The following is a 27517-nucleotide window of genomic DNA, read 5'->3' on the forward strand; positions in this document are numbered from 1 at the left end:
TACAAAAAGGGAGAATTTGTTACTATGCCCCTCCCATAGAATGGATGGGTTTGATTCTCATGACCAGTACTGGTAAGCGACTGTACGTTAAAACCATGTCCATGCTGAAGCCTAGAACGCTACCATGGCATTCCTAAAGGAAATACCCTTTAAGAACATCCCAACTCCTTTGGCTCCATTTTTCTGTTCATCAAAGATTTATGATAACCTGTGACTCGGTCTTTTTCTTTGACTGTACCTGTATCTCCACCCTCCCTTCACCCCAAAGAAGAACCCTGTATAAACGACGAAGACTGGTAATTCTGCCAGTTATATTTACTGTTAATTAATAAATTAGCATTCTGGTTTATAATTTGAAATCTTGTGATTTTGCTTAGTGCGCTTTAGTTCTCCAGACCTTGACTGAATTGATGAAACTTCATTTTCTAACCCTGTAAAGCTAAAGATGAGCAGTTTAGCAAGATCTAACACCCCACAAGCCTCTAGGGGTGGCACTAATCAGAGAAGGCTTATTTGACAAATCTAAAGAACAAAACAAAACCTCTTTTTTTTTTTCTTGGTAGGGGGGAATGTTTTTTTAAATATTGAGTACAGAACAGTATAACAAACAAGAGAGCATTCTGAACTTTTTGTCTGACTAAAAATATAGACTGTACTTAAAAATCAGCAACAGGTATACTTAATTTCAGATGTGTTACTGAAATGCCAAATTTTATACTACAAGGCATCATTTGTAGAGCTCACTTTCTTATGTAGCAAATGCATTGTAAAATCAGCACTTTGGTTATTTAAATAACCATTCCAAAGATGCTTGCTTTGTAAACAGCGTTTTGAAGTGAACTATAAAGGGCTCAAAGCAGGCATTTAAAAAATATTATTGAAAGTATGAAACGGCTCTGTTTACAGATTGGAATTTTTGAAGATAATGTTTCATTTTAATGTAACACAAGATTACAGGATTTGATTTGGAAGAACATCCTTAGAGATCATCTTGTCCGACCTGAAATTCAAATCTTGAAGAGTATTAGCTCAACTCCAAACCCGTCCGGGCCTATGCATCTCTCTTTTTAAGCGAGACCGGCTAAAACACCGGATCCCCTCTCCAGTTTTTGAGCGCAAAATGGGCAGGTTCTCTAGATGGGTGTAGGTGCTTCTAAGAAATCATCCAGTTTGTCCCTCTGGCCACTCCTGTGGTGTCCGGGAATCAAAAACCTAAGTTTTGCTTCCAACACGTTGAGAAGCCACAACCGCTCTCAGTAACGATCCTGATGCCTCACCGCACCTACAGAAAATCCTTTTCCTCATTTGATAGGACATTCCTGCTCCCTAGAAATCGCTCCCTTTGGTGGAGCCCAGCGGCGTCCGAGAGCAGCAGCCGCAACCCGTTGGCTGCCCCCAGTCCTCTCTAGGGCTCGCTGGGTGGGATTCGGCCAAGGGTGGCTTGAGGCACGTGGTGGCGAGGGGACCGGGGAACAGATCCTCGCCCTGAGAGCCCCTCAGACCAGAAGCGACCCGACCAACCCCCAGGCAGGCCCCTTTCTGTGAAGTTAGAGACTCGATGATCCGGCATGGATCTCAGTTCATTTAACAAGCCCCTCGACCCCCCAGCACCCGCCTCCCCGTTCCTCAGCGGCCCGCCTCTCCTCAGGGGTCCTGTATCCCACGGGGGCGGCGACTGACGACGCTCATAAGGCGAGAAACGGCTCCCTAAGCCGCTCGCTGGGTCCCTCTCTCCCCACAATGCACCGGGGCCAGCAGGAAGGCCGCTCCGACCCCTAATTTTCCCGCGAATTCAGTTCAAAGAGGCGGCCGGGCCCGCGATCGGCAGCGCGCACGGGCCAACCAAGCCGCGCCTCCGCGAGAAGCGCCTCCGCGTGACTGACGGGGGAATCCGCGGGCCAACAGGCTGGGCGGCCGGGCGGCGCGCGCTCCCGCCGGCCAATCAGAGCGCCGGGCGGGGGAAGTGGGCGGAGCGAGGCCAGGCTAGGGTGAGCGGTCTCCCGAGCGGAGCGGGGCTCTCAGGAGGAGACACTTTTTTTTCCTCCCTCCTTCCCTCCTCTCCTCCTCCCTTCCCTTCCCCTCTCCTCCCCTCTCTCCTCCTTCCCCCCTCGGTCCGCCGGAGCCTGCTGGGGCGAGCGGTTGGTATTGCCGGCGCTTACTCTCCGGGGCCGCCCGGCGGGTAGCTGGCGGGGGGAGGAGGCAGGAACCGCGATGGCGCCTCAGAAGCACGGCGGTGGGGGAGGGGGCGGCTCGGGGCCCAGCGCGGGGTCCGGGGGAGGCGGCTTCGGGGGTTCGGCGGCGGTGGCGGCGGCGACGGCGTCGGGCGGCAAATCCAGCGGCGGGGGCTGTGGAGGCGGCGGCAGTTACTCGGCCTCCTCCTCCTCCTCCGTGGCGGCAGCGGCGGGGGCCGCGGTGTTACCGGTGAAGAAGCCGAAAATGGAGCACGTCCAGGCTGACCACGAGCTTTTCCTCCAGGCCTTTGAGAGTGAGTGTGATGAAGGCTTTGAGGGCAGGAATCCCCACTCTTGCAGCGTTAGGGGGCCGGGACACTCGTGCTGGGACCCCCTTCCTCACCGGTAGTCGGTTTGATTCGGGAGTGGAGGGCGAAATTGAGGGGGCCGTTCCGCCTTCCGGGGTTACGGCTCGAGGGGGCCCGAAGTCTAGGGCCTTTGGGGGAGGTGGACTAGGGGGTCCAGGTGAGGTTCGTGCCTCCCCGAAGATTTACACGCGAGCTGAGGCATGGGGCCCCGCGTGGAGAGCAGGCTGCTTTTTAGGTGGGGAGGTCACAGTTGGACTGTACAGTTGGATCTACCGTCAGATCTCAGGACTAGTTCTTGCTTTCTTTCATGCCTTCCGTACTATAGAAGTACAAGGCTGTCGGTTGTAGGTTTAGAGGAGCAAAATTAAGCCCGTGAAGAGAGGAGTGCAGTAAAATCGACCAAATTGTCATTAGTCTGAAATGCCTTCGCACTAACTTGGTGCATTAACATGGCACCTTTTGATGCTCTGCACCTTTCACATCTTTCCACCCGTTTCATGGGTACGTAAACTGAGACAGGCAGTGTTTAAGCATCTTATTTCTCTCTAGACGATTTCGGAATTCTGCCCGTTTGTAGTTGTCTTAATTTCGGGCCATTTTCTGTTGTCAGTTTCTGTTTTTAAGGTCTGTTTGGAGGGCAAAGCTACGACTTAATTTGGGAAGGGGGGCAAGGTGTCTGGAAAGAAACAATAGAATATATAAGAAATGTCATGACTATGAGTAATCTGAACTGTTCTTTAATGAATATTACATCCTGATTGTTTTCCTCTTTGCTTTTGTACGGATGTTGTAATTTGGATGACCTTTAATAGCTAGATATCTTACAGAGACTTGAATAAACTCAGCTCTACCACTCAATGTCTTTATTTACAATTTTTTTGTGGCATATGTTAAGGGCATGGTATCAGCTGTTCTTGGAAAGATGTATTACGTTGTTTAATACCCTTCTTTCATTCTCTCTCATTAGTGCTTCATGAAATTCTAATTGGAATTTAATACAAGGAATTTCGGGTTTTATTGAAATTAGTATTGAACCTGCTTGAGAAAGATTCACATTATTCTAGCGTTTGCTCAATATACTTTCAGAAATCTGGAGAGGCTTTCAGTTGGAAATAATGGTGGAGAACTAAAGCACAGTGATGACAGTAAACATACATGTTTGCAGCCTTTCTAAAACATCTCATCTCCTTTTAGTTTATTTGAAACTAAACTAACTGAAGATTAAGTGGAAATTTAAAAAATTCTTTCTAAATGTTGTGAGAAGACAAATCCTGCAAGAAAGTTTTAGCTGTTTTGCTTTTTCGATGAGTCTACTTTAGAGAGATGAACTGTCATTAAGAGTTAGATATGGTCACAAAACAACTTGATTCTTCTCTAATATTGATCTTAGTTTCTGAGAAGTTTATATGCTTTGATGTATTTACTAATATAGTTAGTCATATTAGGTCATTTTTATACTGCTTTATTTAAAGAAACATAATACTAACAGGTCATTAATGTACCTGGTATTATGGTAGTTGTATATAAAATACTTTCTATCTGTAACCTAAGTCCTTTATAACAAGATTTTAACTAAACAGTATTAAAAACACTTTGGGAATCTGTTACTTTAAAAATATGTGTTGAGGTAGTATTTACATACTGAGGTAATATTTACACTGAGCAAAATAGAAACTTGAACTATAACTAGCAATATTCATCGAAAATTTTAGCTAACTTACGTCTTGGATTTCACTTTGATTATATCTGTATTAGGACATCTATCAAGGTAACGGTTTTATTCCATTTCGGCTGACTAGTGTACGGACTTTTGAAAAGACCAGTTAAAAAGTGAACATTTTATTTTGTTATTTGGCTTCAATAAAGAGTTCTTTTACTGAATCCAACTACCTCATTTTAGCTACTTTTTAGAAGTAGATAGGGTATAAATAGTTTAAATTAACTAAGTTAAATGAATGTAACTGCTTCTTTTCAGTTCTGCATACAGACTGGTTTAAAAATAGCTGCCTTAGAAATGCAAGGTTTAAGAACTAGATTGTAGAGAAACTTTAAAGTAAATGTAGATGCATTTTGTGAATGTATGCTATATATTGAATGTCTTTTGATCTAATTGTGCATACTTATTTTCTTGATGTAAATATTCACTACATAGTTTCACTAATAGGTTATTGGTTTATATTGGTTATAACATGGGCTGGGTTGGTATTTTCTTAACAACTTAAGTATGAGTAAATTTAGATAACTTTGGATTTTGTTTCTGTTACCTAGAACCAACGCAGATCTATAGGTTTCTTCGAACGCGAAATCTTATAGCGGTAAGTAATCAACAAAATTTACTGGTATTATTTTTTTCCTAGAATTTCACCTATTTAATTTTAATATTTTAACTTTTTTTATAGCCAATATTTTTGCATAGAACTCTTACTTACATGTCTCATCGAAACTCCAGAACAAACATCAAAAGGTACATTTTATGAATCTTATTTCAAGTTGTTCAAACCATGTTAAAATTTTGTTTTAAAGTATGATTTCTACTGAAAGATTAAATATGAAAACTGAGGTGAAAGAGTGAATTGGTTGCAAAGTGATTTTTAATAGTATCATTTTTGTAAATCCCAGTTGATCGCCAGTTTTTTCCTAACAAATGATTTGGTAGTGGAGTAAATGAAGTGATTTTACTGACTAATTTTTTTACTCTGTGCTAATAGTTATTTTCAAGTTTGGTAGAAGTTGAGGATTTAAATATTTACTAAAGGGCTCATGGGAATTATCTTTGATACATAAATTTAACAGTTAATGTCTGAATATTTCTTATATGTTCTTAACAATAGAGAATTCACTTCTATGATGATAGGTTCAGAAAGTCTCATTTTATATCTTTGGTGGTTGTCTTATTAAAAGGGAAATACTTTTGAAGTCAGTAGGAGGAATGTCTTTAAAAATTTCTTAATCTTAATCGCCTAGTCTTAAAGTGGAATCTGAAGGTGTCAGAGAGCTTGTTTTTGCTTTGTAACATTTAACCATATATAATTATAGAATGGTAGTTTCTTGTTCTGCACCCATGATTATTTACTGAGCATATCAAGTGAAGAACTTTAAATTTAAAGGAGAGAACCTCTACTAAGCATTTGGTATTGTTATAGTCTTGACTTTGTAAAACCATTAAGCTTTTCAGTAAACTTTGAAACTAAACTCCTTTGGAGACTCCTACTGGTTATTAAATAAGCACCGCGTTTTTTACAGCGAGACATAGTTTAGCTTTGTAGATATATCTAGATGTATTTTTGAAGGATTGAAATGTTACAACTATTTGTCATCTGGTAATCTTTCTGAATAGAGAGAGAGAGAGAGAGAGCGCGCGCGCGTTGCATTTAACGGGTGAAACCTGCCAGGTGCCTAAATAACTAGGAAGAAGGTGATGGATTAGGCAGCAGAATTATGTCAGCTCTTTACCTGTCTGCTGTATGCCAGGATTCAGGAAACTTTTTCTCTAAAGGACCAGATAGTAAATACTTTAGGCTTTGTGGTCCAGGAAACGGAATTGAGGATATTACGTAGTATGTAGGTACTTACACAAAAAGAGAAAATGAATATCAACAAATTTTTTTATTGATGAAATTCAAAACATAATAATTGAGTGCAGTGTTTTCTTTTTTTTTTCTTTTCTTTTTTTTTTTTTTTTTTGGTGGTGGTGGTGGGTGGTTGCTGTGCAGCTTTTGGGATCTTAGTTCCCTGACCAGGGATTGAACCTCGGCCCTGGCAGTGAGGGCGCCAAGTCCTAACCACTGGAGCCAGGGAGTACAGTGTTTTGTAATATGTGCCTACTAGTGAGAAATGTGGGATTCTTTTATTTTTTCGGGGTGGGGTGGGAGGGATAACATTTAGCTTAATTGGGATTTAGAGTTAGTATTCTCTGTTATCAAATCACTTGCAAATGTTTTATCTGTAAAAACCATTCTTAGCTCATGGGCTGTGCAGAAACAGACAGCAGCCTGGATTTGGCCGATGGTCCATAATTTGCAGACCCTTGATTTACTCTATAAAACTAGGAGAATTTGATTAAGTAGTAAACTTTTTCTTTTAGTATTTTTTTTTTTTTTTTTTGCTGTACGCGGGCCTCTCACTGTTGTGGCCTCTCCCGTCGCGGAGCACAGGCTCCACTGCAGGGGGCGCAGGTTCAATCCCTGGTCAGGGAACTCAGATCCTACATGTTGAGGTGCGGCCAAAAAAAAATTTTTTTAAGTACTTCAGTTATCATCTAGAATGCTGCCCGGTTTTTGTTTTTGTTTTTCTGCGGTACGCGGACCTCTCACTGTTGTGGCCTCTCCCGTCGCGGAGCACAGGCTCCGGACGTGCAGGCTCAGCGGCCATGGCTCACTGGCCCAGCCGCTCCGCGGCATGTGGGATCTTCCCAGACCGGGGCACGAACCTGTGTCCCCTGCATCGGCAGGCGGACTCAACCACTGCGCCACCAGGGAAGCCCCCGATTTTAATTTTAAAGTGATAAAGTGTTTTCAGAATAAATTTGAGTTTAATCCGTAAGTGGATTAAAAAATATACATCATATTTGTTTATTAGACTATTTGACTGCCTCATTGTGGGATACATTTCTGTTGTCTGCTAATGAGTGGAGGCAATTTTAAAAGCATGGCAGTAGAAATGAACTTTCTTAATTTAGTACCCCTTAGGTAAAAAATTGTCCTTTGGGACAGTTTCGAAGCAGTTTGCCAGCCAAGAAACATATACATTCCATTTAGTTTACTTCCGTGTAAAAATGCGTTAGGAATCACTTAATTCTTTTGTTGTATGCCTGGCGTATATAAGACAATAAGACTGATTTTTAACAAATTATGCTACAACTTAATATCTTCAAATGAGCGCTGTCCTTTTCAAAGTACTTGGTGAATTTGGAAGGTGATGAATTCAGCCCAGTGATAGTAGTCTTTGTTCCAAATGTTTTTGGAACTGCTTTTACAGAATTGCTTTTAGTACAATACCTTTGCTTAGAATGTTTTTGGAACTCCTTTTGTACTGTTACACAATAACATAATATTCATTGTTGGAGTACACTTATCACTCCTTTTGAAGTTGTATAAGCAGGTGTAACATTAAATCTGATATATTTGTTAAACTTGCCTTTTACTTTAGTTGCACTTCATAGAGGTATTCACATTCTGTAGGCTGACACTACACTGGCACAGTGGAAATACTGGTGAGGACAACGGCATCTTTTATTGAATCCATTTTAGTAGGTTTTATGTAAGCTGTTTCTGAATCCTCCCCAAAAAATTTTCTTGAATTTTAAGAATATTCTCCTTTATGATGACCTTTTGATAACTATTTCCCTTGTTAAATCTGAGCTACAGTAGCAGTACCTTTCTAAAGAAACAAATACTTGGTGTTGGGAGGTGGGGCTGCTTTTATGTAGTTGCCTATACAGTTTGTTTTTCCTAAGGAATGCTGGGTTACCTGTATGATCTATTCAAATGGTTGTTAATATTCAGTTTTCCTATGTACAACTCCATAAAGTTGGAAGAGGTGAACCTTGTGACCTACAGTCTTAACTTTTCTTCCTACAGACAGGGTTTCTTCTTAATCATTACACAAAGATAAACGTATTATTCTAAAAAGTTTTCAGTAACTTTACAACCCTCCTCAGTAGTACATTTCAGTATTTATACTGAAAAGTTCTTTGTAACTAGCCTAAAAGAATCCTACATTTTTCTTCTTTCTTCTCTCTTATCTATGGAGATTGAAAATGTATTGCCTGCCATCCTTCATAAAGAACTCCTTACTATGCTTTATTGGGTGAGACTTTGATATTGAGGTTTTCAGTAACTCTAAAGGTAAAGAGAGAAGCTTTTTTATAAAAAAGATCTTTTGTTAATGGAGGCTATTTATTCACCTGAAATATAGATCGTATCAATTCTGCTCTTCCTATCAGTGTTTTACTACAATATATTTACATTAACATTTCTCTACTGATAATTTTTATTATAGTAGTTGAGTACAATAGCTGTTTTTGAGGAATGAGCATATTAGTAATTTCTAATATCTGAATTCAAAATTTACAAGAATACATGAATCTTTCCAAGTTCTAAATTTGAAGAAAATATATGAGTATAAATAGAAATATTTGTTTCCAGTTAACATATATGGGTCTAGTCTTTCAGCTTCTAGAAAATGTATATAGTAGAGCACCTTAAGAACTAAGATGAGGCTTGTTTTAGAATCCATTCATTCTTAAATTGCTTGCTAGGTGTGTGATTATTCTTAATATAAGCTTCTGTTTTATTGGAAATTACTTTTTTCTCTTAAAGTTGTTAAGTTAAAAGCTGATAATTTTGTTATGATTTGATGGGTATGTCCTTTAAACTTCAAATTTTTTTCATGATGGTGACAACCATCTCTTTAAAATGACATACTTAACTTTAGCCATTGCTGCTAATCTTTGAGTGTGTTTTACTAACTTCATATTTGTTCTATGGAATATCCATATTTGTCAGGTTACTTAATGGAAATATGAGTGTTTCAAAATATACATAATTTGCATTTGTTTGGCTCAGTCCAACAAATGCTTGAACACCTACCAAGTATAAGGCAATATGCCAAGCACTATGTGGCTTTCCTTGAAGAAAACAAATCTCTGCCCTTCAGGAGCTAGTAATCTAGTAGAAATAAAATATTTATGCAAGTTTCACATTTAGGAGACTAAATGTCAAAATAAATGTAAACCAAGTGCCATAGGTAGGGAAAAATCACTCTGGTTTGGGAATAATTACAAAAGGTTTCGTGGAAAAGTTAGCATTTGAGATGGGACTTGAAGACTTGTTTGCTGTATTACAACATACACTGTCTCGATAGTATTCATTGTTACGGCTAACCATCCCATAATTTATCTTATTATAAATAAAATCAGATCTCCAACTTGCCTATTATAGTGACAATAAAGTGTAATCTGTTTGTTTTTCCTAGTTGAGAAGTGATTATTTTGTTTATCTGTTTCTTCCAGGAAAACATTTAAAGTTGATGATATGTTATCAAAAGTAGAGAAAATGAAAGGAGAGCAAGAATCTCATAGGTAAGATAACCTATAAGTTTACATTAAGTGACATACTTGAGGAAAGAGGAAAAAGTACAGAGATCATTTTCCTAGTGATCACCTCAATATTGTAAGGAGTTAGAATGAACCTTAGATGTCAGTTGGTCCAAACTCATACACAAATCAGGGATTACTTCTTCTGTAGCATCCCTGGCAGAGAATCAGTTCTTAAGCTTCATCTTGAATATCTCTAATGCTGGGAACTCACTGTTTTCTAAGGCAGTTCTGTTCATTATTGTTTTTCTCTACTACCAATTTCTTGCATTCTGAATCAAAGTTTCTGTAACTTCTGTAGTTAGTATTAATCCTACTACCTCATCTAAAGAATGATGGAGACTCATTTTTTATGGAATACTCAATGTATACGCTAGGTGCTGTGCCAGGTGCTTCACGACATCACATCTCTTCTAAGTGATCATCTACAATTCTGAGAGAGGCTCTGTCTCTTTTTTTCCCATCTTGTCCTTGTTCTTATTTACATCTTTCAGGCAAAATATTCTTAACTTTAGTTTATATTTGAAATATGTTTATCACATGATAGTTTCAGAAACCTGGCCCTTTGGATGGAATCTTATTGTCTGTTTTCACATGTGTTACCCAGAACTAATCCCTAAATGTTCTGACTAGTCTAGTATCTGCCTAGGCTACACAGTATGCTTCCATTCCTCGACAGTATGCTTCTATTTATTGTTTCATATGTAAACTAAAGAAAGTTGAATATTATTCTAAAGAGAAACAGGGACTTGGGTGGTATTTGTTTATTCATTGACTACTTTTAGGAAGAATGTAGAACTAAAAATACTAGATTAAAAAAAAATGGAATTGGGAAAATTGCCACATGGATTTTTCTTTTTCTCTTGAAGTTTTAAATCATATCTTACCAATTTAGATAGGATGTACACTGACTTAATGATGCTTCATTTATACTTTCTCATTTTTGTGACTAGTATAAGATATCATTTTTCAATTGCTTTTATTTTAAGTTCACCTTTTCAATTAGGTTATTTTGTTACTGGAATTTTTTTATTGCATTTAAAAATTTTTATATCAGTATTTGCAGTCTTGTAGAACTGAAGTGTAATTTATATTTCCATATCTAGGCAATTTTGATTTGTAAATAAACTGATAGTCCATTCCCAAATCTTTACCTAATCTATTATTGCCCAAGGAATACCTTACAATACAGGTTTAAAAAGACTGAGAATATTCCCAGCGCATGCCCTCTCTATTCTTTGCTTGAATTTCTATTCCAGACCGTTGGCTGTTCACCTACCCTGGACAGAGCTTTTGGGATCCTCAGGGCCTTTTTAACTTAAAGTATAAAGCTGTAGTCAGAGCCTGACCTGACATCCTCACTTCTTTTCTCATAAACACCTTAATAGTTTGCCCTCCAGGTCTTTCAGGGCTCATGTGAGAAGGAAGAATGAACCAAGAAGAAGAAAACTTGACCCTTTTCTTCATCTTCCCCATCAGGGTTCCACCTTCATCACTGCTAAACCTTACTACTATCTCATTGTGACACTGGCTTTGGTAAATATTACAGAACTTCCTTTATAGTGTGTGTTGTGAGGAAGATAGATTATACTGGTCAGTTCTCTCTGAATAATCACTCACCCAATAATTATATTTCTTTTGACCCATTGGGTTCAATAGCTAGTCCAGTACTATAACAGGGGTATTGTTAACCAACTCACAGAAACATCAGAGGGTTGCATAGAATTCCTGCTTGTAATTTTGAAAAACAACTTTTTCATTCTCTAGGATCTAGCTGGGACCAGTGAGTTGGTCATTTCAACACCCAAGATTTTTTTTTTTTTTTTTTTTTGAAACAGACCTAACTCTGTTGGAGCTGACCATGCTTATTTAATACCCAGTGAGGCACTTTAGGCCCAGGAGGTACTGAGTTACTGTACTAGGTGCTTCAACCACCCCCTCCGGCCCCCATCTTTATGAATGTCTCATTGTTGCTCCCCGAGTCACTAAAGTTAATTGAGAAATTGCTTCATTTTAAGTTTACCCCCAAGGCCCTATATTATTAAATTTCTTCAGTGTATTTCTCATCTCAGATTAGGCATAATTGGTTTAGTAGACCAATAGGTCTACTAAACTTATCACATAGGATTGTAAGAAGTTCTCTGGACACCAGTATATAATGCCAGCATTTTAAAACTTTACTTGTAAAATCTATGGGCAAATTCTCTGAGAGAACAAAATAAACCTTCGTTGTTCCATGTCGTTAATTAGTAGACGTTAAAATCTTTAATCATATACAAAAAGGTATTTCCATCTATATTTTTATTCTTTACCATCTCAAACATAGAGATCTTGTTCAGTTTAATTGGATCCTGGGTCTGTTCAGTAGCTACTATCTGGATATCTTCCACTGGAACTCATGTTCTTTTAGTACTTCCACAGTTTTAATGTCTCCACTCTCAAACCCAATGTATTTCATTCTCAGAGTTCCAGGAGAATATCAAGATACCCCAAATTTCTGTAGTACTACAGCCCAAAGCTTAGAACAGTCAAATGCCTGACCTGTTTATGACAGTTGTAGTGACTTATAAACAAAACCAAATTCCTGGCATTGTCTGTGCAAAATAAAGTTGGTGTCCCAGGATCTTTTTTGTGTTTTATACTCTAGATCTATATTTGTCTTACTTGTTGCAGATAATGGCAGAAATTTATTAGGGGAAGGAGCTGATAGAAAAAAGAAACATGGGACATTTCATGGTTTTCACTTCTTTAAGGTATCCATTTGTGACAGTAGACCAGAATTGCATTTGTAACCTTAAAACTCAACCATAACACCCACCAACTATGAAGATTGTTTCTTTTCTTGAACAGTGGCTTCTGAAAACTCCACAGCAATTAGCAAATTTTAGAAATTCATAGTGTTCACACTATTTGACCAGGTTTTTCACATAGTCTAGTGACCAGACCTCTAGTCTCCAGGTTTTTCCTAATCTTTCTCCTTGCTCTTTTGGTGTGGTTATGTATATTTAAAATATCTTTATTTTCTTTTTAGAATTTCTGATATAATGCCTTATATTCTATCTTCTCCGTCTCTTGTTTCTGGCATGCCAATACATTGTGGGTTTTGAATTTATTTGGAGTTTTGACCAAGCACCATGGTTTATTGGTATAAATCTCTGATCTTTCTGTAGTTCTCTGTTCTAGCAGGATCCCAGGGTGTCTCGTGGGCTATTTATCCTACCAATTTTGGAATTCTCTAGTCATATCTCTTCTAAGTGCATCTCCACTGACTGAAAGGTATCATGAAAAGATTCCCAAATTGGAATTGCTTCCAAAAGTATTTCCTGTGGTCAAATTAGAAGCATTTCCACTTAATCATTTTCTGTTCCTGGTCCACTGTTAGTAGCTGGAGAAATCCCCTCCAAAGGTAACTGAACTAGAACATCTACTAGATATATTTTCAAACCTATGTTTTTAGTAGGTTGATAAGGTAAAGTACCTTTCATCACTTTTTGTTGTTGTTATTACAACCTAAACTTTTGAATTAGTAATCTTCCTTTTATCATCTTTTTGTACTGTAACAAAGTCTGGGAGTTTTTTCTGGGATTCCCATTTCCTTAGTGTACCATGTTCCAGACACTATACTAAGTCCTAGGGGATATAATGATGAGCAAAACAGATGAAGACCTTGCCTGTATGGAACTTAACGGCATTTAGGAGAAAAAGACATAATTGTATAATAAATATAATTATAAAATAAGTGCTGGGAAAGAAAAGTACACATAGGGAAACTATGGGTGTATAAAGCAGGAGAATCAGCTCTTGTTTGAGAGTTGGATTTGGAAATAGTGATGTTCAGTGAGGGCTTCCCTGAAGAAATGAGCTTAAATTTGAAACATGAATATAGGAGTAAAATGGGGATAGAGGGTGAGCAAATAGGTGATTCTCGATAAAGGGAATATTATACATAACCTCATTTGAGGCCAGAGTCGCTGACTAGAGAGAGTAGGGAGAGTGACATTTGATGAGGCTAGAGCAGATGGCCATGACCAGATAATGCAGAGCCTCGTAGGCTATTTAAGGATGTTGGTCTTTATCCTAAGAAAGCCATAAATTATTTTAAATAGATATATTGCATTAATGGTGTTTCCCTAGCCACCTCTTTTGTAGATTTAGCTGCATTTTTAAAACTTCAAGCTACTTCGTAAGTTAATTGTCTTTTCCACCATAATAAGATCTGATGTCTTCCTCCCTCCCCTTTCTCTTTTTTTTTTTTAACAGTTCCGTCTTGATTGTAAGTTTTGAAGTTGTTTTCAAATCAGCATCTTTTCAAATTTAAGTTTTGTTCGTTTTTCAGAATCTGGGCCATAGATTTCTTTGTACATACCTACTCCTGAAGATGCCTTATCATTCACCACTGAACGCATAGGATTCTTAAAATCTAAGTATTTAAGAACAAATTTTTTTTCCCCAAAACAATCATGTCTCTATTGACTTTCTTTTTTACTGAATGCAGTGGCTGTTTTTTTCACTCTTAAAGAAAATAAACATCTTTTAGAAACAGCTCGATACATACAGTCTTCAGTGTGAAGCAATATACTAATAAGAACACTAGTTATCTTAACATTTACAGTTTTCATATATATTATGTATATGTATACATATATACACTATATAATGAGGCCAGATAGGAACAAATTTTTAAAATGTTCCTTCTTGTATAATCTTTGGCTTTACAATAATCCCTTTATGTTCTGTCTACGATACTTCTGGGAGGTGATTCATTTTTATGTAATGGACTCCCACCCCTCATTCAACTTTATCTTCTCACTGCAAAGTGTTCTCATCCTTAGGTCTGAACCTGGAAAGAGACATTGGATTCCAGAATAATGGGCTTGATGCAGTCACCAATTCCTCAGCTTTATAATACATCATAGCATGAAATGTAATAGTGTAGATGCCAAATAGCTTATCATCACACTTGGGCTATTTTGAGGTGATATCGCCATGACCCTAGAAATGAAGCCTTACACCTGCCACTATCAGATTAATGTGTACAAATTCAAGGCACTAATCTTGGTTTCTTTCCTGCATAAAAATGTTTGTCCTTCTGTGGGATCTGGCTGTTCTTAAAATTTGAGTTTCCTCTCATCTCAAAATGTTAGTCCCTTATGAATTTAAATTTACTTAACCTTATTCTGCAGACTTCTTTAGAATTGTCAGGTACTTGTGTTTAGAATCTTATCCCCAAATTTCACATTCCCCTCTAGTTTCCTATTGCCATATTGCTTGCTTCCTAAGATACAGATAGGGAACACATCACAAAGATGAACCAAATCCTTATCTGATATCTTATCTTGATCATCTAAGCTAGATCCTTTGCTGCCTAAAACTAAATAGGCCTGACCATGTTTCTTTCTTCTCTTCTTCTGATCCAGTTTAACCAGTTAAAATGTAGACATGGTAGCCACAAGAGAGGGAAGAGGGTAAATCAAAGGGAAAGAAAACTGCCCTTTTTCCTTGGACTCAGCCATCAATTAGGCCTCATTGTTACATTTTATTCTAGGTACATATCAAGAGTGTTTACTTTTAGGAAGGGAAGGAGGAGGGGAAATTATGCATAGCAAATCACATTCCCGTTTGTTCTTTAAGTTGGTTAATTGAAATTTGGAATTCCTTTTCTCAAAGAAACGTTATAATGGTGGCTGAATGTGCTTGCCATCTTATTTAACTTATAATGTAGCAATTAAAACTGTCTCAGACCATCCTTTGGTGACCTTTTTGTTTGTTTTTAATTTCCAGTCTTTTGTAGATGGATACGTTTGTAAATGTACTGATCACATACTTGGATGTTACGGCAATGTTAAATTTTTATGAAAGTGGTTAAAGTCTTATTCTCAACTTCTTGCCTTGTTGTGGAATGGTAACAGTTTCCCGAATGACCTCAGTTTGCAGACCACGTTTTGAATAACACTAATTTAAAATATTTTCTGGGGTAGATCAATGCAAGGTATTTCTGTCATTTCACAGCTGGAACTTAGAATCACATTCCCTATAAAAACTATGTAAATAATATTATAAATACTACAGTATAATGGGTCCTGATCCCTGAACTTAAAAATCTTATTACTCTAGGGAGGACATCATTATCCTTTTGAAAATCATTTGTTGAGTGCCTTTCTGTAAGACACTGCTAGGTGCTAAGGACACTGATATGTCAAAAGAGAATGTGTGTGAAAAAATTGTGACAAAAAAGTGGTAAATACAAGTGTTTGTAAAGGAAATTAAGCTCTGGGATGTTTGGGGATGGGTCTTTGTAGAAGAGGGAGAGGGTTTTTTTGTGTGTGTGTGTGTGTGGTACGCGGGCCTCTCACTGTTGTGGCCTTTCCCGTTGTGGAGCGCAGGCTCAGCAGCCATGGCTCACGGGCCCAGCCGCTCGGCGGCGGCGCATGTGGGATCCTCCTGGACCGGGGCATGAACCCGTGTCCCCTGCCTCGGTAGGCGGACTCTCAACCACTGCGCCACCAGGGAAGCCCAAGGGAAAGGGTATTTTGATGGATTGTTTAGTATTTTATCCAAGCCTCACAATCTTGAGAGAGGTTATCTCCTCATTTTATAGATATCAGGTCACAGCTAATACCTGGAGCCAGAATTCAAGCTTGGATTTTGTCATCCTATTCTACTTTCCTATATATGGCTTTAGTAGAGGTAAAAAGGAATGGGAACCGTATTACAGACAGCAGTTAGACAAAAGATTTCACAGTTTGGGACCCATTAGAAAATTGTAGAAAGGAATGATTCATTCAAAATCATTTTAAGAAAATTTACCTGGCCTTAGTATGTAGGTTTAATTGAAGCAATTAAGAATAGGATAGACTGGTTGTGACTAATGGATTATCTTCTAACATGGAAAATGTAGAATATTTCTTTCAGTTTTGTTTTGGAGTTTCACCAATTCTGCATTGTAGGTTACATTTATGGAACAGTTTTGATAGGAAAATGCTAATTATCTTTTAGTAAAATGGCACGTAGATTTCATAGATGGTAGATATACTTTTTAAAAATCAACTTTGGGTATAATTAACATTCAATAAAATACACTCACCGTAAGTATATAGTTTGAGTTTTGACAAATGTATGCATTCGCACAAGCATAACCACAATTAAGATATAGAACATTTTCATTACCTTGAAAAAGTCCTTTGAGCGCCTTTACAGTTGATCCCCTTAATGTACTTTTTTTTTTTTTTTTTGCGGTACGCGGGCCTCTTACTGTTGTGGCCTCTCCCGTTGCGGAGCACAGGCTCTGGACGCGCAGGCTCAGCGGCCATGGCTCACGGGCCCAACCGCTCCGCGGCATGTGGGATCTTCCCGGACCGGGGCACGAACCCGTGTCCCCTGCATCGGCAGGCAGACTCTCAACCACTGCGCCACCAGGGAAGCCCTGTACTTTTTTTTTTGAAGTATAAATTTATATGCATTCCAATTCACTCTTTGGTGTATAGTTCTGATGCATTCAATCAGGTAACAACCACTACAATTAAGATAAACCCTACAGATTCTCTCATGCCCCATTTATAGTCAACTCCCCACTCCCGCTGTGTTTTTGAAATGTATCTGATATGTGTCAGAAAGTAATATACATGAATTACCTGTTTTCAAGAATCCCATTTTATTTTTCTTGATACTTAAGTTATAGTTGCTATTCTTAGTTTTTCCTTTCTGTGTTTATGCTTTCTAACTCTGCTTGGACCCTTACACTTCTACTCCACCATAGTCATTTTGTTCTCTACTGATACCCTAGCATACTTTTCTTAGTACTGTTCTAGAAATGCCCTTTAGGACCTCCACTCTGTAGTTTTTTTAGCATACACTTTCATAGATTACCTCACTAAGAAAATAGAGGCATCCTCACATCTTCTGTTGAAATATCTCACTTACCTCCTGTTTCTCTAAGAAGAAGAAGAGTCCTGGGCAAAGTTACAAAGCTAACCTCTTTATAATATGTCCTCATTTCCAGTCATTACTTGTTCCTTAACGCTCTCTTGCCTCAAAGTCTTTATATAACTCTTCCCCTCTGATTATAAGAATGCGTAGATTGTCACCATCATTTTAAAAAAAACAAAAACATACCCTTTATTGATCCCTATTGCCCTTTTACTGCTATTTACTTTGATTCTTTAGTCAATTTCTTGAGTAAAAGTACTGCTTCCCTTTTCCCAACATCTGTTCTGGAAAGTTATGAATGGCTCCTGATCACGAGACAGATTTCTCTTTTTCCAGTTTAAAGCTACTACAAAAGCCTGTTGATGTTTTTGTTTATTCTAGCCCAACTTAATAGTTTTTCCATTGGTAGTAAATATTTTTCAAAACAAAAGGATCATTATAGTTTATGCTTCCTTTTCATTGCTTCTAAAACTAAAAGTGAAAATGACAAGTTGAAACAGTAAATTACAAATCTATAGCAGATTTGTGATTGTATATTTCATCCCTAATTGAAGTAGAAAGTGATGGTTCTGCATCATTTGTTAGGAGGCTAAATTTCCGTAGCTTGAAAATACTCAAACACTTTTGCCTGGATTCAGCTACCATTTTGACGGGTGGGAAGGGAAAACCTGTCCCCATTTTATAGGTAGAACACTAAAGCACAGTAAATTATCTTGCCTGTTATTTGGTGGTCTGTTTTTTTCTGCCTTGCTTCTTTGGTGTTTTTGTTTTTATTTGTGTGTGTACGTGTGTACGTGTGTTTTTAATGTGTATAAACACACTGTTTTGGATGTCATACTTAACAGGGAGAGCATGGGGTCATGGGCTTGAACAGAGTTAAGAATTAGACAGCCAAATATTTATAAATTAGCTGAAGTAGCTTTGCTTTCAGTGTTATATTTTACAGTTTAGGTTATTTTTATTATAGAATATTAAAGTGATAAAATTTTTTTGTTCTGTTTAGCTTGTCAGCTCATCTGCAGCTTACATTTACTGGTTTCTTCCACAAAAATGGTATGTACTTAAACATATTGGCATTCTTACAACAAAACACCTTTGTGACTGAAAAATAAAATTGCGTGTAAATTCATAAAATTATATTTAATGGAAAATATGGTGATGTTGATAATTTAATTTCTCTTTAGTGGATTTCTCCAGCAGTTTCAATTATTGCTTTATTTGGTCAATGGTGGGATATGGAGGAGGTAACTTGCAACTCATTAAACTTTAAAAGTAGTAGTTCTTAAATTTTAGTGTGTGTAGAAACATTTTGACAGTTTGTTTGAAATACGTATACCTGGACCCTACAGGGACTCAGATCTAGCAGGGTTTTGGTGGAGCTTAGGAGTCTGCATTTTAATAAAGCACCAAGGTAATTCAGAAGTACGTTGTCTGAGGAACAAGTTTTAAGAAACTCTGGCTTTAAAAAAAGAATGAAAAAAAAAAAAAGAATGTGTCAATATATATGTGTGTAACTGAGTCACTTTGCTGTACAGCAGAGGTTGGCACAATATTGTAAATCAACTACACTTAAATAAAAAAAATAAATAAGAAACTCTGCCTTAAAAGTTTTTAAAAATTGTAAGTAGACTTTATACATAAGGTTGTGTTCATCGCCTGGTTTTCTTATTGCTGTCTTGCTGTCTATTTAAGTTTTAAGTAGATTTTTAAATTATTAAAATAATCAGTGCTGTGTGGGATCATTCTTGCGAAGGTAAACGTTAGCTTCATCTGGCTCATATCTAAATAGATGAAATTCCAGCTCTTACCGCTCAACCGTACCTTTTAGGGCTCTAAGTATTGCAGTTTTAAAAATGGTGTGTAACATTATCTTACCCAACTCAGAGCCATCATCTTTCCAAAGATCGTAAGTAGAAAATAATGGGAAGGACTTGTAATGAAATTAAATTTCTTAGATTTTTTATTTCCAACATGTTTCGAACTTTAAATTATAAAGAATTATGATGAGAATTGTAGTTAATTGCCTTAGAACCTGGAATAGGTGAAGAGTCTCCTGAGTAGAACCCTTTTCTGCATAAACATTTTGAGTTTTTTTTTGTTTGTTTTTTGTTTTTTTTGCGGTACGCAGGCCTCTCACTGCTGTGGCCTCTCCCGTTGCGGAGCACAGGCTCCGGATGCGCAGGCTCAGCAGCCATGGCTCACGGGCCCAGCCGCTCCGCGGCATGCGGGATCCTCCCGGACTGGGGCACAAACCCGCGTCCCCTGCATCGGCAGGCGGACTCCCAACCACTGCGCCACCAGGGAAGCCCTTGAGTATTTTTTTAATACAATAATAAAACAACTGAAACAACCACTGCTACCAATGGGATATATCAATGTGTTAGATATTATATAAAGAAAATTATATAGTCTTAAATGTTACTTCATTAAAAGAGGTGAAAATGTACTGGGTAAAGTTTCAGTTGGTTTCAGAGTGGATAAAATGCCTCCAGGCTTGTCCATGTTAAATTTGTGTGTGTATCCTTTAATAATCATGTAGTGGAATAAAACCTTTATAAGAAACAGGTCAGGTTGGTCATCCTTGGTATTGTTTAGTAAGAAACAAAGTTTAATAATAAGCAGAATGGTTATATTAGAACAGTTTGATAACTAATCAGGTTTTTAATGTAAGAAATTTGAAGTCTGGTCATACCTGTATTAGCAGTTAATGTAACTTTACTTCTAGTTTTGCCTTATATCTGTTCTATTTTTTTATATAGAAGTAACCTCCGTAGCATTTTCATGTTTTTTTCCCTCCTAAATCATTTATAGTCATCTTGTAGAGTTCATATTTCTAATCATTCATCATACTTGGTCTTCTGTGATACTTAAAAAGTACATGAACTCTAATACTTCAGAAGCTTATAATTTGAATTTTATAGGTTTGTTAGCCCTTTGTTCTCAGGGGCTTCTATAAAACATATAAATTATTCATCACTGAAATCATTATGGATATTAATCGAATAATACTTACTAATTAATATTATTTGATTAATTAATAGTAATTAAATTTACTTGAATTAATTAGTTGAAATTAACTGGAACATGGTACGATAAACTTTTTTCCCATCTACATGACAAAAAAGTTCAAAAATTGCACAAATTCACTTGAACTTTATTTTCTTGATATTACTGAAGTAAATGAGAAAGTAAACTCTGTTGATACTTCTATTTCCAGAAAATAATTTCCCATTATAACTTTGAAATTAGTGGAAGTTGGAAAGAAGCAGATATATTGCCTCCCTTGTCTATTCAAGGTATATTCGTAGTTTTTTATTTTAAGAAATCAGGATAGAAAAGCAACATCACAATCCCTAAAATATGATTATTTTTTCTTTTGTTTTTAAATGAAGACTTTTGTTTAGCAATTACTACTTGAGACTGCTTAGATTGAATACACAAAGATTATTAGGGTACTATTTTCATGGTGAGTATTGTTCAGAGAGTATTTTTGTTACTGCATTTTAGATATTTGGTTATTTTATGGTATATTAATTTATTTTTATTCTGGATGCAACTTTCAAGAGACTGATTGAAATGTATTTTATGTATACACCCTGAGTAAGAAGAGTGTTTTCAAGTAGAAAGAAGTATTGTCCAAAATCTCAGAACAAAAATTATTTTATTTCTGTATATGTTTATGGATTTATCTATAATATATAGAGAACTATATAGAAGTACATAGTAGTTTGATATATTAGGAACTTGATGAATGAATGATTAAATATTTAAGTTTTTTGGACTATTAATGCCTTTGGGATTAAAGACAAGCTGTAGGGAAGTATTCTGGAACCTTAATTTGCAGAAGCCTTTGTTCATTGATATAGAGAATATAGACTATTACTTTAAAATTAAATTTCCTAAACATTATAAACCAAGAGATTTCCCTAGGTAGTAAATAATATCTTGATTTTTGCTATCCCATTTAGGCATGCAAGTTTTATGTTTAATATTTTTTGAAAACTTTTTAAAATCCCTTTGGTTATAAGTTTTGATCAAATCAAAGAGTCTTTTAGTGGGCTTCCCTGGTGGCACAGTGGTAGAGAGTCCGCCTGCCGATGCAGGGGACACGGGTTCGTGCCCTGGTCCGGGAAGATCCCACATGCTGCGGAGTGGCTGGGCCCGTGAGCCATGGCCGCTGAGCCTGCGCGTCCGGAGCCTGTGCTCCGCAACAGGAGAGGCTACAACAGTGAGAGGCCCACGTACCGCAAAAACAAAAAGAACAAAACAACAACAACAAAAAGAGCCTTTTAGTTTAAATATCTGAGCATTCAAAATGAAATGAAATATGTAAAATAGTAACCAGTTCAATTTAAATGTATCTTAAACTAAATAATTTTTCTAATAGATTTTAGAAGAAGGAAAAAAAAATTTTAATGTTTATTTTGTGTGTTAACCTCTCCTGAACTATTTCATTTGTGCTTTCTACTAAGAAGCCTTAACTGTATTTGTCAAATTTGAAACTGATTTGTCAAATTTGAAACTGATTTTGGGAAAAAGGAACGAGTAAACTTCTGAGAAGACTTCATTATAGGAAGTCTTTTTTGTAAATTCTCAGACTTCTTAGGAAAATGAATACTATTTTTAAAAATAGATTTTAATCACTTCTCAGCCTTTTGGCTAAGATCAGGTGTAAAATAGATTTTAAAGTATTGATTTTCTATTTAGATAAGCCATCACAAAATTCAGAAAATGAACAAAATTCTGTTACCCTGGAAGTCCTGCTTGTGAAAGTCTGCCACAAAAAAAGAAAGGTAATGTATAGGATGATACTGGTAGATGAAATGGAATAATTTTTTTCATTGAATATGTTTATGCATATATATTGTTTATGCATATAAACCTTAAAAGCTTTTAAATATGTTGATGGCTGAATTGTAAAACTGATAACCTCTTTGGCCAACCTCCCATATCTTCATTTTTTTTCTAATCTGCCTATAGGTATCTGCATAAAACTTTCTGTTACAGGAGTATGACAGTGAAGGGAAGAAGCTATCTTTTAGCATCTTAGGACATAAATTCAGTTGCTTCCTGCCACTCTAGTCTCTTAGCTTATTTGTTTTAGCTATTTGTACACATTAATGTTTTAAATAAGGGCTAAGAGAGAGTTTTTCCCAAAAGGATTATCTTGTAACACTACTCTCAGGCAAAGAAATTTCTGTTTCTAGCATTATCAGCCATTAACTTATAAATATATTGCTTCAAATTTTTATTTATAAGAGGAAATCATTTCACCATGGAAACAAGTATTATGGTGGTTAAATTTCCTGGGCAACCCACCAAAGCCAACAGATATACTTTTAGTAGCCTTAAGTCCTTGGGTATTTTAAGAATGGGCGGGAATTCCCTGGCGGTCCAGTGGTTAGGATTTCATGCTCCCACTGCAGGGGGCCTGGGCTCGATCCCTGGTTGGGGAAGTAAAATTCCACAAGCCATGTGGTGAGACCAAAAAAAAAAATGGAATGACCTGTATAGAGGTTCTGATTGCTCATGCTTTTCCAAAATCAATCACAGTAAGGTGATATGGTGAAAACTGTGCTAGAGCGTTGGTATGGAATAGACCAAGGTGATGGGAGACAGCAGTGTAAGTATTAAAAACTCTATAAAGTTAGTTAGTAATACTCCACGCTCCCACCCAACCCCCATACACAACAAGTAGTGATGTGAAAATTCAAGATAATACTATTATTTAGGCAAAAACATGTGCCTGTAACTATAGTATGGTCCTTTTTGTGTTAAAAAAAATAATAGGCGTAAATGTTTTCTTCAAAGGATATATACAACCAATTGCTAATATTAGTCTTCTCTGGAGTATAAGACCTGGGGGATGGAGGAGACTTTTATTTTTCTCATTTTATATTCTTGTAGAGCAGAATTTTAAGACCATAGCATGTATTCTGTTTGTTTTTAAAAAGAAGTTACCCAAAATAATGTACTATATTTTGTTGTTAAAAAGGTCTTCTGCATCTTGCAATTTTTCAGCTTTGCTCTTTCAGCATAACTCTAGTTATAGAATTACAGAATATTACTCATAAGATGATTAATGTTACTTCTTATAAACAATATATTTAAATATATGGATTTACTATTTCTCAGTGTTGTTGATAATGGGGTTATTGTAATAATCTTTTTTCATTTCTAACAGTCCTATGAGTCATTTTGTTAAAATAGAATGTTTAAGGGGAAAAGATTAATTTACATGAGTTGTAATATTTTAAGCATGGTTTTAGTTCTATATTTCTAACTTAAAACTTTCAGATGACCATCAGCTAAATATTAGATATACTATTATATCATTATTTTCATTATATTGAGGATATCCTCAATTATGCTATTATTTGAAAGATAGTTGATCCAAATTTTCTTTTTGCTTCATCACAATTTTCAGACATATGGTTAGAATTTTAGCATGCCATTTGGAAATCATGGCCTATACCATATTTCCTATAGCTGTGATTAGAGGTTTTATTGTAATTCTTACAATTGCATATGCATAAATAAATATAATAATCTTTGCCTTTGCAGGATGTAAGTTGTCCAATAAGGCAAGTTCCTACAGGTAAAAAGCAGGTGCCTTTGAATCCTGACCTCAATCAAACAAAACCTGGAAATTTCCCGTCCCTTGCAGTTTCCAGTAATGAATTTGAACCTAGTAACAGCCATATGGTGAAGTCTTACTCATTGCTATTTAGAGTGACTCGTCCAGGAAGAAGAGAGTTTAATGGAATGATTAATGGAGAAACCAATGAAAATATTGGTAATTTTTATTTTAATAATTTTACTAGATTTTGTTGTTGGAGATTATTAAGGTGATCAGTGAAAATGATTGAACTAATACATCTTCGTAGTATTCATAATTGTGTACAGAATATTTCTTTTTTTAGTTATTTTCATAATTATTTAGAGGGAAAAATGGTGCAGAACTAGAAATAAATGCATGTGTTCTAATAGCATGGCCTTTATTTGCAAATCTCTTATAGTCTAATGAGATAATTAATTTTATGGTAGATTGGCCTTGCTCTTAGACTTTTGGCTATTGTGTTGTACTAGGTATTTAATCTGTAAAATTCTCATTGTTGTATGATGAAACATTTCATGCAGCAAAAAAAAAATACATATATATATATATATATATATATATAAACACTGGATGGAAAAGACTGGTATTTAAATTAGTCTCTCAGCAAACAATGAATTCATTCCCCCCTCAACATTTTATTGTGAAAAATTTCATACATACAGAACAGACAAAAGAATTTGGTAGTGAACACCTATCTACCCACCACTTAGAGTCTACAGTTAACATTTTATTATACTTACCATACATCTATCCTTGTATCCTCCCAACAGTTCTGAATCCACCTTTGAGGTGATCATTCAAACAACATATAGGTGCTGGGGACACAAAGATGATTAAGAAATCCAGTCCCATCTTCCAAAGGCTCATAACCTAGAGTATGGAGATAAACATAAAATATAATTGCAGCTAAATGATATGTGGTATAATAGAGGTATTTGTGAAGTTCAGGGGAGAAGCACCCAGGAAGAAATAATCATTGAGTTTTGAAGTTCCTGGAAAGTAACCATGAATGAGGAGGGTTTTTTTCTCCTTGCCTAGCAGTAAAGATCATTCTGAACAGAAAATAATATTTGCAAAAATGTGGGATTAATAATGTCAATGAATATCAAAAAGTAAGGACATACACATAAGGTTGAGATGTAAAGTTGAAGAGTGTTTGGATATTATTATATTGTAACTTAAGTTTATTTGTACCTCATTTGGGATAAATGTAGTATGTTATGTGAAGGGACTATATATCATAAGTATGTTTTTGCTTGAATATTTGATTCATGAGAAATGTTTGTCAAATTCAGATGTCAGTGAAGAACTTCCAGCTAGAAGAAAACGAAATCGTGAAGATGGGGAAAAAACATTTGTTGCACAAATGACAGTATTTGATAAAAACAGGTAATGTTGATGGACAAGCAAGGCTCCCATGTTTTAGAAATGTTTTTATTTTGAAGCAGAATATAGTGGTGATACTGTTTCTTTGCCTTTGTTTCTCTTTATTCTTATGGATGAAAAAAGAAATTTGCAAATACTGAACTTTATCACGTAGAAAGCAATAAACACATATGAGGAACTATTTGAACGGCTCAGTTAAGATTGTTTATTCAGCTAGTATTTTCTGAGTGTCTCCTCTTTGTCAGACATTGTTTTAGGCGGTGAGAAGGCAACAAAACCCCTGCCCTCATGGAGCTTAACTTCTAGTGGAGGAAACAGACACCACCCCCCAAAATTGTATCAACTAATGTCACTTAGTGGGAATGCTGTGAAGAAGAATAAAGAGAATAAATGGTGGTTTTTGTAGAGAAAGCCTCTGAGAAAAGGTCATATTTGAGCAGAGAGCTGAATAAAGTGGGCCCCGTGCAAATCTTGAGATTATGTATTTACTAGAGTTAAGGAAGAAAAGTGTGTGTAATCATCATTGTGTGGCTCTGTGTGCATTTGGCACAAGGTAGCAAGGAACACTTGGATGTATAATCATCTCTACGGTTTTCGTTTGGGAATGAAGCATCTTAGTGCCAGTAAAAGAACCTCTGGGAAGCAAATACAGCATTCTTTTTTGATAGGGTTGGAGGATGAAACCTATAATACGTCATGATTTCTTGTCCTAGGCTGCTCACTGGTAGTTAACACAGTTCACTGTTAGGTATAGGAGAAAGAGCCAAGAAAAGCAATTAGTGTGTTTCTCCTGCTCTTTAAAAAGTAAATTGTTGTTTTAATGTAATCCACTTATTAGCCGCTAGGGTAAAGAAAGGTTATAGGGCTTTTAATGGGAAAGCAAAGGTGATTAGGAATAATGCCATGGATTTTGCTACCATATTGTCATAGAATATATCACTTAATGTCACTTAATGTTACCGGCAGAAACCAATATAGTGTTTTTTTTAAAGTCAGAAATTTGAATGTGGATCAGAAATTTAAATGGAGAACAACAGAAACATATATGCTAGGAGATAGGGGTTGTGTCTGTGGGAGAAGCAATTAGGCTGTTGTTGCACACTGGGCTTCATCAGTGTTGGTAAATGTTCTATATATTTTAGGCAGCATGAGGGAAGGGGTACATTATATTCTTTTAAGAATTCTTTCTACCTTATATTAACATATTCCTTGTACGTTAAAACAAAAAAACTGCTTTTTTTAAAAAGTACCAAGAGGAAATCATGGGAGAATTTTCTCCCACCTTCTTTTGAAAATTTCCAAACCTATAAAAAAGTTGAAAGAACAATACAGGTAGTAATTAATACCCATGTACCCTTCACCTAGATTCATCAGTTGTTAACATTTTACCACATTTGCTTTATTTGTGAGTGTATTTTTGTGACAAACCATTTGAGGGTTAGATCATGACGCTGGATTTCATTCCTTATTCATAAACACTTCATTCAGCGTATATCTCCTAAGAGCAAGGACATTTCCCTCCATAACCACCGTACGCCTATCATATTCAGGAAATTTAACATGATACAAAAAATACAATACTCTCTCCCCAGTTTCCTCGATAATGTCCTTTTCTGTTCCCCACTCACCCCAGTCAAGGATTGCGCTCTGTGTCAGTTGCCATATCTATTCAGTCTCCTTCAATTTGGAACAGTTTTCCAGCCTTTTTTTTTTTTTTTTTTGCCTTTTATAACAACACTTTAAATACAGGCCTGTAGTTTTGCAGAATGTCTTTCAATTTGGACTTTTGTGATTGTTTCTTTATATTTAGATTCGGGTTAAACATTTTGGGCAGGAACACTAATTGGTGATGTGTTCTTTGTGCACGTCACAAACACAGCTGATATTAGGTTTGATCACTTGGCTAAAGTGGTATTTACCATATTTCTCCATTTTAATGGTCCCTTTTCAC

General features: G+C 36.6%; 2 protein-coding genes across 2 annotated transcripts in view; one reads left to right on the forward strand and one right to left on the reverse strand.

The window, feature by feature from the left end:
• Positions 1–2211: 2211 nt before the first annotated feature.
• SUZ12 (SUZ12 polycomb repressive complex 2 subunit) overlaps positions 2212–27517 on the forward strand; it is a gene marked incomplete at its 5' end in the record, with an annotated part of 39000 nt that continues 13694 nt past the window's right edge. Inside the window, 8 exons of the mRNA XM_082678372.1 lie at positions 2212–2485; positions 4808–4854; positions 4939–5003; positions 9552–9620; positions 18565–18614; positions 22269–22354; positions 24126–24357; positions 25476–25569. Of these exons, the coding sequence (XP_082534498.1) occupies positions 2212–2485; positions 4808–4854; positions 4939–5003; positions 9552–9620; positions 18565–18614; positions 22269–22354; positions 24126–24357; positions 25476–25569 (917 nt within the window). The remainder of the gene's footprint in view (positions 2486–4807; positions 4855–4938; positions 5004–9551; positions 9621–18564; positions 18615–22268; positions 22355–24125; positions 24358–25475; positions 25570–27517) is intronic.
• Positions 24831–27517, reverse strand: part of CRLF3 (cytokine receptor like factor 3) — a 59323-nt gene continuing 56636 nt past the window's right edge. The window contains exon 8 of the mRNA XM_082678374.1: positions 24831–25050. Within this exon, the coding sequence (XP_082534500.1) occupies positions 24974–25050 (77 nt within the window). The 3' untranslated portion in view covers positions 24831–24973. The remainder of the gene's footprint in view (positions 25051–27517) is intronic.

This window comes from Grampus griseus (genome assembly GCF_964374135.1).
Source record: "Grampus griseus genome assembly, chromosome: 20".
Lineage (NCBI taxonomy): Eukaryota > Metazoa > Chordata > Mammalia > Artiodactyla > Delphinidae > Grampus > Grampus griseus.